Below are 14,412 nucleotides of genomic sequence, written 5' to 3'. Positions count from 1 at the left end.
TGATTATTATCTCATCTTATAAGCTTGCGGTCTCCGATGCATCAAAAGTGCTCGGGACCTTACATTCACCAACTGCAGGCCTTTTCATTCATGCGTTCCATGGGTCTCAATTTCTCAAAGGCATCCAAACTATTCGTCCAGAACGTCCCAGACTTATGTTTCTGGCTCAAATGCGAAACATCCCATTTAGGATTGAGCCTAGCAGAGCCTGGCCAAGAATGCTCTAGCACCTCTATGCCTTGCTACTGGTCGGCATTCACTATGGACAGTGCATCCTCGTCTTCAAAATCCTCGTCCGGGAGAGATGCCATGGCACCGTACTGCCACCCGCTGCTGGCGAGGCCAGCGTCCTTGTCAGCAGCTGCCGCCAGCTCGGCGTCGTCAGCCACCGCGGGCGCCGGCTGCTCGGCAAAATTTGAGAACGCTATGAGCTCCTTCAGCAGCTCTGCCGGCGTCGGGCAGCCCAGCTCCTCGTCCATCATTGCCTGAGCAAGGACAGTGTTCTCAGCCATGAACACAACCGCAACAGAGATGTACGCAATGAGGCGACCACAGCGCTAGCAGGACAGCAGCATTGGGGCGCTAATAGCCACAGTGCCAGCATCTTCAAGCTTCGCCCAACAGGACAGGAAGCCCCATAGGCGGCTGTCTTATTCAACCTCCACCAAGGCAGGGCCGATGCCTAACAGACACTCAAGTTAAATCAATGCCTCCACGCACCGTTTGCATTCATTCGTGAGAATTCACATTGACAACCTTTCATCAGCGCAACCCGAGTGAGCTTCCTGCTTCCAAAGACGCAGGAAAGAATGCAGGTAAGGCACCTGCTGGAAGAGGTCTGAGCCGGGGGAGATGTCGGGGATGGCATTGGCCTCAATGAGCACCAGGTCCGCGGACTCAGCATGCATCAGCGCCTCCAGCGAGGCAGCGCCGTTGAGCCCCAGCGCATCAGCCACCATCTCTGCACGCGCGCGCACCCCTGCCAGCACATCCTCACGCACCAAATCCCCTGGCGGCGGCGTCACCCGCACTGTCTGCATGCCAGTCTGCAGCCCGCAGAAACAACAGTCAGCTCCCCATCAGTCGATAAATAGTGGGCCTAGGCAGTTGTTTCCTCTCAAGGTGTGTGCAGTGTGATGATCTGTAAAATAGTCCCAATGGCCACACTTCCCAAGGCAAGCTGCAGGACTGCTTTTTCAGATTTGCAAGCAGCCCTAGGTTAGTGGAACGTGTGACCATTAAAATGCTCAAAGCTCCAGACAATGTGTGGCAGAAAGCCTGATTAGCAGTCATACTGACAGCTTTCTCCAGCAGGGGAATGAACTCCCACGTGTGCAGTCCCCGTGCGAGGCAAATGAGGAGGTAAGAGGACCAAACTGGGTAAGCACCTGGTCTGGGAGCTTGAGGGTGGGCCCCAGGGCGCGCATGGTGCCGACCTGGCCCAGCAGCCCAATGCTGACGTGGAGCCATCGGCTGTCGCCCGTCCACTCTATGCTCGGCCGCCCGTCCTCCCCGGTCACCATCCGCACACTGCGCCCCACACACCTCCTCAGCCACACGCGCTCGTTCCAAACATTCCCTCCCCCACACACTCATCGTAACGCTCACCAAGAAATCATTAAATTCCGCGCTTGTACAAAAATTTGCCCCCTGTTCTAGCACCAATCGCATGAATTTTGAGAAGCGACATTTGGTTGGCTGTACATCTGCACATCTCTGCAAGACCTGTCCTCTGAAAGTGCTAAAAAATGCGAAAAGCACCATGTAGGACAACACAATCACAATGCTGTGGCAGAGGGAATGCAATTGTCAGGCTGAAAGCGCACCTCTCGGTGTCGACAAAGGGCTCAACGACGAAGACGGGGGGCGGGGTGAGCGGCAGAGGGATGGGCGCGCCAGCCTGCTGCCGGCTGGGCGGCTGCTCCAGCACACCGGCCGGGATGGCTGCGTCCCGATCGGCCACGGCGCACGCGTACCATCCCAAGTCTGTGTGGCTGCCAAGCCGCGCCACCGCTGCCGGGCCGCCGTCCGCCGCCGGCTTTATCACCAGCGAGTTGGAGCCACCTGCGGCCGAGATTATGTGTCAAACTTCCTTGTACACCGCAAGGACATTGCAAACCACAGAGACACAGGAATCAAGATCAAATGACGCCCCGGCCACTTGCGCGTCCCACAGCTGCATTTGGGAGCCTTGAATAGGCGGCTCTCTGTGCCGCTATAGAGTAAATCAGCGAGGTTTTTTAGCATCTCTTCAGAACCCTACAATGCAGCCATGGGATGTGCGGCTGGCCAATGAGCTGCCTAATATTTCCAGTGGGACAAAAAGTATGTGAAGCATGAGTGTGGCGTCTCAAGAGAGGGGCGCACCGATGGCGTCCTGCATCTCCTCGAACAGCGCGTGGCACTCCTCCTCATCGTCGGCCGCGGCCAGCAGCCGCTGCAGCGTGACGGGGAACTTGGGCGCCGTGCTCACGTTGTGCACCTCCAGCTCAGCCAACACCTCCGCCGTCGCCGCCTGCCGCAGTGAAAATGTGGATTCAAGCATAAACAAAACAAGTAAACCGATGTAACAATAACGGTGGTCCCACGAGATTTAATTGTTTATTCCAGCGTGGCAACACTGAAGGGCGTTACAGACCCTGAACAGCTGCAGGGTTTAGGGTACAAAGTATGAATGTCGTCCAGCCGGGTCAAAGAACAGCATGGCGACGCAGAAACTCGCACAGGAGTGCGTGGTGTGCGGGTACAAGAAGTATCATGGTGATTTCTGGAGTAAGCCTGACGGTAGCTGCAGTCGTTTTGTCTGCGCTATGTGTCTTTTTGACATTGGGTGTGATGACGGGTTCACGTTCCCGAAAGCAAGCGAAGGGAAAGAAGAAAGGTGCCCAAAAGAAGACGGCGCGCCGCACAGTGAAGAAGAAGGCAATGACATGTGAAAACAAGACTTTTCTCTGCTTCTTCTCAAGCAGTGCTGATGCTGACTTGAGCAGCAGTCATCTTCACAAAGGGCACAAAATCTAGCAAATATTAAGCAAAGCCTGCCAAATCTGGCCTTGATGCCAAAAAGGGACACGACCGAGCCAGGTGAACCCAGATTGCTTGGTCTAAGCAGCGCATGGCGCTCTGGATTCAATGAGTGAGCTGCTACTGGGGTTACATTGCTGAACCGGCACTTAGGCATGCGCACCTTATCGATGGCAACACTGGCGGCGTCCCAGGAGGGGCCCGTAATGGGAACGCCGTAGCCCTGCAGCAGCGCCTGCACGGTGCCATTCTCGCCCATGCCCCCATGCAGCGCCAGCAGCACAACCGCCTGCGCCGCCTCCGCCTCCATCGCAAAGTTGGTCAGGTCCATGTACCTGTGCATAATCATTTCAAATGTCCCTCGGCAATTAATACAGGCATCCCCTTTGTCCTTCAGCTTTGCTGGGCTGTTACAAGACACCACACCTTTCTCTCGTATTTCCATCAATTTTGATGTGTTGTGGTACTGAGCAGAGCATGCCGAATTCCGCTGGCATGGTGACTCGCACAGTGTATCCAGCCGCATGAATGTCTTGACAAACACTTCAAAGACTTCAGGAGGCCAGCTCTACTGTGCCAACCGTCATGCCAAGGGTCACAACAACGAGGTCCTGACAATGCGAGCATCACACATGCAGGAGCAGGGCCGACCGACCTCCAAATTCTTATCCTTCCCTGTTAAAAAGTTGCAACAAAAGATGTGAATCACCTGGGCGGGGGTGGCAGTTGGTTGGGGTTGCCTCCCCAGGTGCCGGCCACGCCGTGCACCTCGGCAGTCACCAGCTGCTGGGCCACGTACTTGCGCAGCTCATCCTCCGCCACATCCTCCTCCGCCCTCCGGTGATCCGCCGTGTTTGCTGCCCTCAGCGCCCGCTCGCACACCTGCAGCAACGAAGTCCAGACTGAAATTCAAGTCCCCATTTTTTGCCTGTTCTTCAAGCTTCCTTGGCATTCAGTTCGACAAATTTCTATGCATGCAACCACTTTTCTTAAATGTACTCTGTCAGATCCAGGACTGCGCATTGTAATAGGCGCACTGAAGCGCGCATGTTGAAACCGTTGCCGTGTTGTTTTCTAACGAAAGAGTTTTCAGACCTCGTGGATGTCTTCTGGGGTGGCGTGCAGCGCAGCCGCATAGGGCACTGCCCAGACGCCCATCACATGCGGCTCCACCGGTCGCAGCGGCGGGCGGCGGATGTTCTGCACCTGCGCAGCACGCCAGCGCGCGTTACACAACATTGACAAACCCAGCCAGTCACATCGACCTGATGTCCCCTGCTATTTCCAGCTCACCTAAACCTGCTAGCAATACAGTGTCATCTTGCACATGCATGAACATTCTCTTGATTTTCATCCCCAGCTTGACGTGCAGAAGGTCTCCCTGGCAAGTCATTTGCCTAATGCACTTCAAGAATTGACAAGCTACTTCCATGTGATCAGCCACTCGATCATACCCATTACTCATGACAAGGCACTAGGCGAAAGTTTCCCACGGGGACCTTCCGCACGTCTCCATATTCCGGGGCATGCTTTCAATGCTTGCTCTGAAGCTTCTGGTAGTAATCCCTCCGCGCACCAAAGCCCACAAGGCAATGCATGGCGGACATTTACCGTCCCCACGTGCCAGCTATGCAAGGATGATTTTTTCTCAAATCAGCTATAAGGCACGCCTCTCACATTCTGTCGAAGGGTAACTATAATAATATTCTTTAATTTATGTACTTCCATTACTGAGCTGTGCCCACGGTGGATTGGATCCTGCTTGGATCTGGCGAGTCCAACAAGGGGTAGGACATGTGGCAGCCTTCACATGCAGTTTGTCTGCAGACCCACACTGCCTCTGGCAGGAAACGCATGTCCTACTAGGAATGCTTACCCTAACACTTGTGGGAGGCAAGGCCGCGCACCTGCAATTCCTCGGGCAGGTCTTCCTCGGCACCCACCATGGCGAGCAGTTCGGCGCGGCGCTGCAGCAGCGTTCCCTTCCGCTCCGCCAGGTCTGCACCGGCATTGCGCGGCGCCAACAGAAACAGCTCCGGCTGCACCTGTGACCACATGTAGCTTTTTAGATCAAACTCCTCTGCTGGAAACCAATCCACCGAGCCATAAGGGGCCCTGGGTCCGAGGCCTAGTGAGCGCATCAAGTGTGTGCATGCCCCTATTTGGAGTACATCCCAAATACCGATGCGTCCTGTTCCTTTGTCTCCCATATATGATGCTCTTCTTCTGGCAGGATGATCTTGTTGGTGTTCAATTTGGCCGATGTCATGCTCAGAACGTCTCAGAGCATCAACGTCAGGCGTTTGTTCAGACCTAAGATGGCTGGAAACTATGAATGCCAAAGACTGACTGACCTCGATCTGAGTGCGCAGCCGCAGCCAGGCGGCCAGGCCGCTGGCGAGGCTCTCGCGCCGCTCCGATGAGTCGCCGCCAGTCAGAATCCAGATCCGCTGCGGCATCACCTGCTGCTCCTCCTCCTCCTCTTCCCTGCCGCTACCGGCCACCTCCTGCGATGACATCAGCAATGATGTCAGCGACGACATCACACCCATTTATGCACCAAATTGCTTCCTGCCGGCTGCATCTGTGCTCCCGTTTTGGGGAGATTATATCTCTGCTGGTTCAGTAAATTTGTAGCCTCGAATTGGAGCGCGTTGATGGTGCTGTGACCTGTGTAGATGGCCTGCGCAAGCATGTACTCTCGCCTGAAACATGCATGGAGGAGAGGACAGTGCAGGAGGTCTGTTCTGGGCTCACCTCTTGGGCCTTCAGGGACTCGTCGACTTGCCTTTCCAGGCCGATGTCCAGACGGTCGCCATACCTGGGGTGGGCCCAAACCTGCAATGTCCAGGCAGATCAACTCTGATGTCTGGTCTCCGTGTGCAGGATGCATGCACTGTCGCACTGTTTCACAGCAGATGTGCCAAAGCAAAATCAACAATGAAAGGAAAGCATTGATGTTCTGAGCAAACCAATGTAGGAACTCAGCTGCAGCCCAAGCTCCCTGTGGCGAAAAGGAAACGAGATTTATGATGTTGCTCACCGGCACGAAGGTTGCATTGGGGTCCATAATCCGCCGTTGGCGCTTGGGCGGCTCGTCATAAGCAGGCCTCTCCACCAGTGCCTCGTTGAAGAGGCCCTCCTCTGTGTAGACCTCATCCTTGGCCAGCTGTGCATCCAACTCACCCTCGTAGTCCTGCATCCAAAACACCACCACCCGTCAGCAACCCATCAAACCCTCTCCCACCCGCTTTTATAAAATACTGCTGGAGCATTTCGAGGGCTAGTACCATTCGAATTCTGCTGCATGCAGCATCCCTGTCTAGCGGACCACTCGATAGACGCAGCAGGCATCTCACAGTAATAGACAAGAGCAGCAGTGGTTCTCGCACCCTGGGGGGAGGCAGCGTCATGAAGATGGTGCGCTGGATAGACTCTGCGAAGGGGGTGGGTATGGCGGGCAGGCCAGCTCTGCGTGCGGCTGAGGAGATCACGTGGCGCAGAGTGGCCTGGTGACTCAGCCCGGCCTCGGCCGCCTGCGCGAACAGCGGCCCCGTCGGCTGGAGGTCCAACGCCGCATGCACCGCGTCAAACATGATCGTGCCGCTGTCCCACCTGCACACAAGAGCTTTTGAAAACAGCTGATTGGATATATAAACAGCATGCACATTCCCAACACAGGTCTTGTCATAAAACAGAGTCCAGGCGGTCATTGGCCAAGATCAAATCATGCAGAGGACATGCTTGTCACGATATCTTTGTTGAAGTTTGTTTTCCTGCAGGTTGGTTAGGAATTTTGAACTTTCCAAATTGAATCTGCTGTAAATTGGAGACCTGAAGACTTGGCAAACCGGACAACAGAGGGGGATGGGAAATGGGAAATAGTCAAGCAGTTCCTAAATGACATGTACCAATCATCAGGGGCGAGAACAGAGGCAGGGAAAGGTGTACACCTGCAGAGGCTGTCTGCAGGCAGGTCGCAGGGGTCATCAACCTCGGGGGGCGGCATGCTAAGCATGGCCTCCTTCCACTTCAGCTTCGCCTCTGCCTCGTCAAATATCCGCTTGTACCCCTGCACGATACCATGAATAGCCCCTCAGCTATCACGTTGCCATGAATCGAAAGAAGCGCAATCCTGTAGGATCTTGCGGAGTCTTGCAGCAAGGCCTATCAACAATAATGCCCGCACCGTAGTAACAACAGCAGCACTGCAACTGCCAGGAGAATACATGTTGCTGCATCAGGGCAGACGTCATTGTGGATGGGCCCAGCCCAGGGCAAGCACTAGCACATACAGGAGGCCCACCAGTAAGCTGCAATGTAATCTTGCGCATGAAGGGAACAGAGGGCAGGCACATACAGCCGCAGCAAGCGCACACATAGGGATGCTCTTCTCCGGGGGCGTTTTCACATCCAACGATAACCTGCCTAGAGCATGCACAGCAGGAAGGGGACAGGAGAGGGGTTTGTGCCACGCAAAGGGCATCAGAAAGGGGCAATGTGGCGCGCACCTCGGTGCCATCGGACAGGTACTCGCCCTGCATGTCGAAGGAGGGATCTCGGTCCTCGTGCACATGCGCTGCCTTCTCCAGGTCGGCCGGCGTCAGCACTGCCTTTGTGCGCGGGTACAGCCGGTGGTGCAGCGACGGCAGCGCCAGCGCAGGCACGGTCACCCCCTCTGCAGCATCGTCAGCACTGCTGGAGGCTGGTTCCTCCTTGGGCAGTTCCACCCAGCCCTCGATCACCGCCGCGTCTCGCAAGCCCAGCTCCTGCAAAAGCATTTTTTTAAACTCGGATTTATTGACTAGAGCAATGTAATGCAATTGTTCAACTATACGCCGCGCCTCCGAAAGAAGGTTCCAAGCCGCCTCTGAAAAAAGACCCTGATGTGCCCAGCCCCTAGGGTTCATATGAAGGGGAGAGGAGAGGTGAATGACCTTACTACTGCACATCTGCAAGCCTATTGCCATGGCAGGATGCAGGCAGAATATACATGCCGGAATGCCAAAAATCAAATTGGACACGATTGATGACAATGCGACGTTTTTGACAGAGGTAGCGTATAAGCCTTTCATGACATCGCAAACGGCATGCTGCACATCAAAATTAAAATGAGAGTGCTATTAAGCAGACAGGAGAGAGCAGATGGCTCGCCTTGAACAGCCGGGCCGCCCCTTGGCGCAGACCCCAGACTAGCTCCTTGGGCAGCCGAGGCGGGCAGGACTGGCGCAGGCGAGTGTCGGGGAAGTCCTCCTCGAGGCACTGCGCGTAGCTCATCCCATGTGTATCCTGCAGCAGTGCATCCCGCTGCCCCGCCAACACCGCCTCTATCTGCTCCTCGCTGTAACCCTGCACGAGCGCACCAATGCACCACTCAGCCCTATCGCCAAATGTGACAATGCTACCACCATACTAGAGTCATGCAAACCATGACAAATGTCCACCTTAGCATGTACGCCCCACCCTCCCCCAGAGCTTGTGAATCTCCACTCTGCTGAAGCGAGTGGAAATGCCTTGACTGGCCTCATCAGAACGAAGAATCAAGTGAGAGGTGTAGGCAGAAGCCCAAGTCAGGGGGACTACATACATGTGATATTTACTACCCTCGTACTAAGCAGAGGATGCAGTGGTGGGTCAGTGAGAATAATTTTGAAGGCACGGCACCTCTCTGCGAGCGGCTTGCCGCTCGGCCTCCAGCCCGGCGTCCAGGAAAGTGGCCTCGGGGCAGATGAGCTCCTCCTGCGAGGGCAGCAGCGCAATAGGCCCCTCCCGCCCCTCCACCACTGCCACGCTCACCCTCACTGCGCCCCCCATGTGCCTCTCCACCACCACACTCTCGTGCCCCTGCACGCAACACAGTTCATTTATTTATTATTCATTTATTTTGCTGCGGGGGTCTATGTCCCTATAATTTATTTTGGACGTTCCCTGAACAGAAATCTTGGATGGCTACCCTTGATTTCCATTTTTCACGTTGATTTGGACACTGGAGACCTTCACAGCATGTAGGGCATCCTCTGATCTCCAGTACCCAAGGAGAACGCAAAAAATAGGAACCAGCCAGTAACACGAAGACCAGGCCCAAAATGCATTGTGTCCAAAGAAAGAAAACGACACTGCCCACCTGTTCCATGAGGTCTCGGGCGGCCAGCGCGGCAGCGGGCAGGCCGCGCGCCATGACCACGTTCGCGCCCGGCCGATCCCCGCGCCCGACCCCGCCGGGCTTTGCAACGAAGACTCCGCTGTGCGCATCCAGCCCCGCTGCCTGCGCCCAGTTCCACAGCCGCCTGCCCCACGGCTGCGCCAGCGCCGAGCTCTCCGCTTCAACATCTATCACCGCCCCTTGCTCGGCCGCCGTCTGATCTCCTGCACCCTGCCCCGATGTGCTGGCCTCTCCCCCTTCTGGTGAGCTTCCGCTCTGTGCCGGCGAGGAGCGCCCGAAGGGGTTGAAAAACACCGGGCCGTCTCTGGGCGGCGACACCGCCTCCAGCAGCTGCTCTTCCTCCTGCCCCTTCTGCTCGCTCAGCGCATCCGCCCACTGTCCTGCGAGCTCTACGACGTCCTCATCGCCGGTGAAATCGGCCACCGTCAGCGCCAGGTGCTGCAGCGTCGGGAAGCCCAGCCGCTCCATCTCCCCCGCTAACCTGTTTGCATTCATTCATGTCTTCGTGAGAGGTGTTCTGACCGCTCCAAAGAGGTTCTGCAAGGAAAGGAACAGTTGCCCATCTGACTTGACATGTGCGACATGCATTGGCAGCTGGCTATTGACAGCACATCTCTCCTGCCACCCACAACAGCGGACAGCCCAGTGCAAGGGAAGGTGGGATGACTGTGGCGGGGAAGCATGCACAGCGAAGGTGGTGCTTAGTTGGGGGTACAAGTTATGGATATGGAAAGCCTCCTTGACAAGTGTTGCAATCCCAATGTGGCAGGTCACCTTGCTCGACTGCCGGCCAGGACCACGGCCTCAGAGGGGCTGCCCACAAAGGGCATGCCAGCCTTCTGCAGCAGCGCCTGCAGCTGGCCCTCCTCTGCCAAGTCCCCTGTCGCCATCGGCACCATCACGTCCGCCACCTCCTTCAGCTGCTCTGCCGCCTCCTGCACACACCGCAGACATTGCAATGTCAGCCTTTTTGTGCTTGACAAATCCTCCAAATCTTCTATCCAATGGCAAGGAGGCACCATATACACCTCCTGGTAAGGACCTTTGGGTGCTCATTCTTAACATAACGCACCTTCTTTGCCATGGAGCTCGCACCCTTGAAAGACCAGCCTTCCACAGCAGCAGTATGCGACAAACCAGCAGAATGCATGAGTCTATTGCCTATACATTCTGCTGGTGTGTCCTTTAAGGCCGCTGTGGATTGGCTCAGGTATGGTACCTTTTGGAAACTGTTTCACTGTGATGGCTGCCCAGCAGGGTGTGTCAGGTACAGCAGGTGGGCAAGCACCTCCATGCTGGGGAAGGCTTGGTCGGTGTGGGCGAGCAGGAAGTCCAGGTCAGCGGCGGAGTGCGACTGCAGCTGCTCCACCGAGAGCAGGTGCGTCCGCCCGCTGGAGTCAATGAAGCAGGGCACCACGTTGATGCCGTACTGCTCCGGGTCCATCTCAACGCCGTGCCACGCCGCTGCACGAAACCACGAGTTCAAAAAGCAGCTTTGATACACTAGTCAGCGGAGGCCGGCTCTTGCCATACCAGCCTATGAGAAAACAGCAAAGTGGAGATGTGGGTCTCTGCGTCAGATCTCCTTTCTTTGGATGGCCACAGGACACATGATTTATGGACCTCTGTACATTCCTGCCACACTGAAGTTGCAGGGGGATGGCAGATGTGGTCCATCTCATGGGACACCATATTCCCGCATTTCAGTCTTCCTCCAAGCCTTCCCTTCATGTGACAAACTTCCCCAACATGACAGATATGGCCCGGCTCCTCAGCAGGCATGCTTACACACCAGCCGGTCAAAATATGGACTCGACTGCAACGCTTACCAGCTTGCAGGTGGTGAATGGTGTCGAGCTGGTCCAGCAGGGTGCGCGCGCTGTGCAGGGAGGCTTCGCGGCTGGCGCCAGTCCCCCCGCAGATGACCCCCACTCGCAGGCAGGGCCCCAGGATGCGCGCCCACCGCTCCTGCCCCTCCTGCGCCACCAGCCGCTCCCTCTCCAGCGCCAGCTGCTCCCTCTCCTGCTCCTGCTGTGCAAAATCTCGCTTCTCGTGAGGCATTTTTAGTAAGTCCTAACAACAGTTGCCCCTTCTCCTGCTTCTACTACATCAACTCAAAGCCCCAAGGCACCTAGACAGTGAGTTCCTGGCCCCACCAAAAAACCAAGAACACATTTTCGTAGGGTGTTTCCAGCTTGAATTCTTTGACCCAAAAGCACTGCTCCCGCTCCTGCTTCAGCTACATCAACCCATTCTCCTGAGGCATTCAGAGCTAGTGTTCTTGGCCTTAAGAAGTACTGCTCTTCCATGCGGTCTGGCCGGGATTTCACACACCGCCTCTTGAGGCTAGCCCCCCACACTCAGGCAGCCTGCTCTGTCCGTTCGGCTGATTGCACAGAACCCAAAGTCAACGCGCAGTTTTTGTTGCCGGGGTCAAGACTTCAAGGGCCTTGTGGACTTGGCTTCAACGAGTAGCAGGAGCAGGACATGGAGGCAGTGGTTCTTGGATCTAAGGTTTAAGCTGGAAACGCCTCTTATGGAGACGAGTTGGTGCGGAGCAGGAGCAGTGCCCTCCCTGGCACGGCTTCCACCACGGACAAACCCCTGAGACGCTGCAACGCCATGCTGGCGAGGGGTCCCGCCCAGAGTCTGCCTTCTGTTGATATGTGCACTAGCAGAACACTTCGCTTTATTTGCACAAATGTCAGATATCTCAGAGCTCAAGCACTTAGAAGCAGTTCTTGCAGTGGCCGTACCGCAGCCGCAGGGTCGTAGTCCTCCTCCAAAACGAGGGCCTCGGTGAGGGCTGCGCGGGCGGCAGCCTCGTCCATGCCTGTGGGCAGGCCCCTGGCCTCCAGTTGAGCCTCCACATCAGCCGCCCTGCAGAATCACAGCACAACCACAATCAGCCATTCCTTCGCCATGCAATTTGTAATCAATTCATAATCCTGTGCTCCCTTCCATACTGTGCGATTGCACAAATGCCTCCCCGTTTTGGTGTTGAGCTCCTCCCGCAAAGACGAGACAAGACCAGCTTCAACAGCTATATGTTGTCCTTTTGGTTGACCAGCTCTAATTCTGTTCAATCGAGAGGACAGCATGCAGCTGCAACAGTTGCGTCTCCTGTAACCTTTCTTCAATCAAAACTTTCAAATGCAGCTCCAATAGTTGCAGAAAAACCAACATTCAGCTGTTCCACATATTGGATGGTACAAGGGTGACATTTGCATGCGTGGCAGACACAGAAAATCAAGGGATGCGCACCCAAGCCCGGCTACAAACTCGGCAACTGCCGATTCACGCAGCAGGAGTGGTGTGAGGCGATCTATAAGCTCGGACTTCGTGCCCTTGACCTGCTGTTCACGCTGCCGCAGCAGATCCCTCAGGTCCGACATCGTCAGGAGGTTCAGGTTTTCCTGCAGCGGCAAACTCACATCATTTTCTCCATTGAGGAAGCAGGACGCTGACCATTCATTGGCTTGGTAACACCTAGAACCCCCAGCAGTCCACATGTAGGGAGGTTGTGGTAACTAGAGCTACTGGGCCAAGAGGAAGCAGCGCTGCATCTGTGACCAATTCAATAGGTAAATAATGCTAGAGAACCACGCCAGGGCACACCTCCAGGTCATCCTCGGAGGAAAACGGGACGGAGTCAGGCACGGCTGTCAAGGAATGCCTTTCAATGGCAGCATCCACCTTATCTTCTTCCAGCAGAGCCTGCGCATGTCACAGCATCATCACTGTCACCCATGCACCTCAGCACATGCATGCAACTGCTGTGCCTTCCACGTCTGGCGATTGTGAGCAGCATTGCGTTGTGCTCTCCGCGGTTGGCAGGAGCTGAAGAAGGCAGCGCACCATCATTTTAGGTATGAGGTTGACACGGGTGTTGGCCCCAATGTTCTTGACTTCCTGCCGGTTCAGGGCTGCCCGCATGTCTCTCACCGTCCACGCTTCCAGCTCCTCTAGCTGCTGCTCCCGCGGCTTGCCAATCAGCGACAGCATGTTCCCTTCAGAACTGCACCCACACCCATGCTTCATGCATCTTTTCACACTGCCCCCGGGCAAAGCATCTGCGAAGCATCTCTATAAGGACACCCCGCATGAGTCCTTGCAATGAAACCACATGTGTCATGCAGTACGAAGGATCACAGCACAATACAGTCAACAGCTTGCCGGCAAGGGCATGTTTCCAAGGTTATTACCCAGCTGTTATTAAAACTTTGCGGTGCTGCAGCCCCAAAAACAGGACAGCCTATTTTCCGAAGGCGGAGCCCCAAATACAGATTTGAGAGGTGATCTGCAAATACCTGCTCTCCCCTTCAAGGTCGCCCATCAGATCATCGTTCTGCGAAGCTCTGATGAACGACTCCTCTTCGGTATCTTCATCGTCACCCACATCAGCTTCGTAGCCTTCGTCTAATACCTGCTCTGCTTCTTCCTCTGCTGCTTCATCTTCATCGAGCTGTTGCGTGTACACTTCAAGCATGCGGTTGATACGGTCAATCAACACCTGTTTCTTCCCTGCAACCAAAGTAACAAATCCGTTACGCATGTGCGAATTGGAGAAGTGGCCTGATCCATAACGGGGTGGGAGCACTAGGACCACCAGTATCTCTGGCATGGAATCTCAAGAAAGATGAGAAATTTGAGATGCGCACCAGTTTTTGATGCGCCCAATGACATGCAGACTTTCTGGAGGTCTGCAACTTTTGCATCGGTGAGGTCCTCGGGCAGATTTGCAAGCATGCCTTTGGCACGCCTGACTTTGTCAGCTAAAATATCTGCAGGCTCGCCGGACCACGCTCTGACCAGCTGCCCCCTCACTTGGCAAGCCCACTTCCCAGAAAATGGTGCGTGAACCGCTGGTAACCTGCATGCGCGGCTCATAATCAGTGGTTGGCAATATGTTTGTGGAGTGCAGATTGACAAGTAGTATGTCACTACCTGTGTGTGCTCCCAAAGACTGGGTATGCATCAAACCTCCAACACACGAACCTGGATAACTGTGGAAATTGTAACTCCTACACGTGAGAGCAAAATGCGGTCCTCGACAATCCCAGTTTCTGCAAGCTTGTACTTGGTGAAAAGCAGGTGGAGGTGTGCGCTTACCTCAATGCGGATGACTGATCTTTCCCAACATCAATTCTGACCAGCACCTTCAGGTTTGAACAAGGTCTACGGCAGAAACTCCGCCGCCTGGATTGCAGGAAAGATGGAAAACA

The 14,412-nt window shown here is 55.3% G+C and overlaps 1 protein-coding gene across 1 annotated transcript; it reads right to left on the bottom strand.

Moving 5' to 3' along the window:
- Window positions 1-242: 242 nt before the first annotated feature.
- On the bottom strand, window positions 243-13,936 carry COCSUDRAFT_61418 (hypothetical protein; the record flags this gene model as incomplete). The annotated part of the gene is made up of 27 exons (XM_005649664.1): window positions 243-485; window positions 825-1,046; window positions 1,389-1,530; window positions 1,827-2,064; window positions 2,368-2,515; window positions 3,188-3,359; window positions 3,734-3,906; window positions 4,120-4,230; window positions 4,932-5,069; window positions 5,379-5,531; window positions 5,782-5,862; window positions 6,068-6,220; window positions 6,417-6,639; window positions 6,978-7,096; window positions 7,536-7,793; window positions 8,158-8,373; window positions 8,689-8,868; window positions 9,149-9,668; window positions 9,962-10,122; window positions 10,476-10,651; window positions 11,017-11,215; window positions 11,944-12,067; window positions 12,452-12,603; window positions 12,806-12,904; window positions 13,046-13,205; window positions 13,498-13,711; window positions 13,849-13,936. The coding sequence occupies 27 exons, from the start codon at window positions 13,934-13,936 to the stop codon at window positions 243-245; spliced, it is 4,863 nt and encodes a 1,620-aa protein (XP_005649721.1).
- Between the last annotated feature and the right edge of the window lie 476 nt (window positions 13,937-14,412).

This window comes from Coccomyxa subellipsoidea (genome assembly GCF_000258705.1).
Source record: "Coccomyxa subellipsoidea C-169, whole genome shotgun sequence".
Taxonomy (NCBI): Eukaryota; Viridiplantae; Chlorophyta; class Trebouxiophyceae; family Coccomyxaceae; genus Coccomyxa; species Coccomyxa subellipsoidea.
The sequence above is the reverse complement of the archived record's forward strand: the minus strand, read 5'-3'. Positions and strand labels throughout refer to the sequence as shown.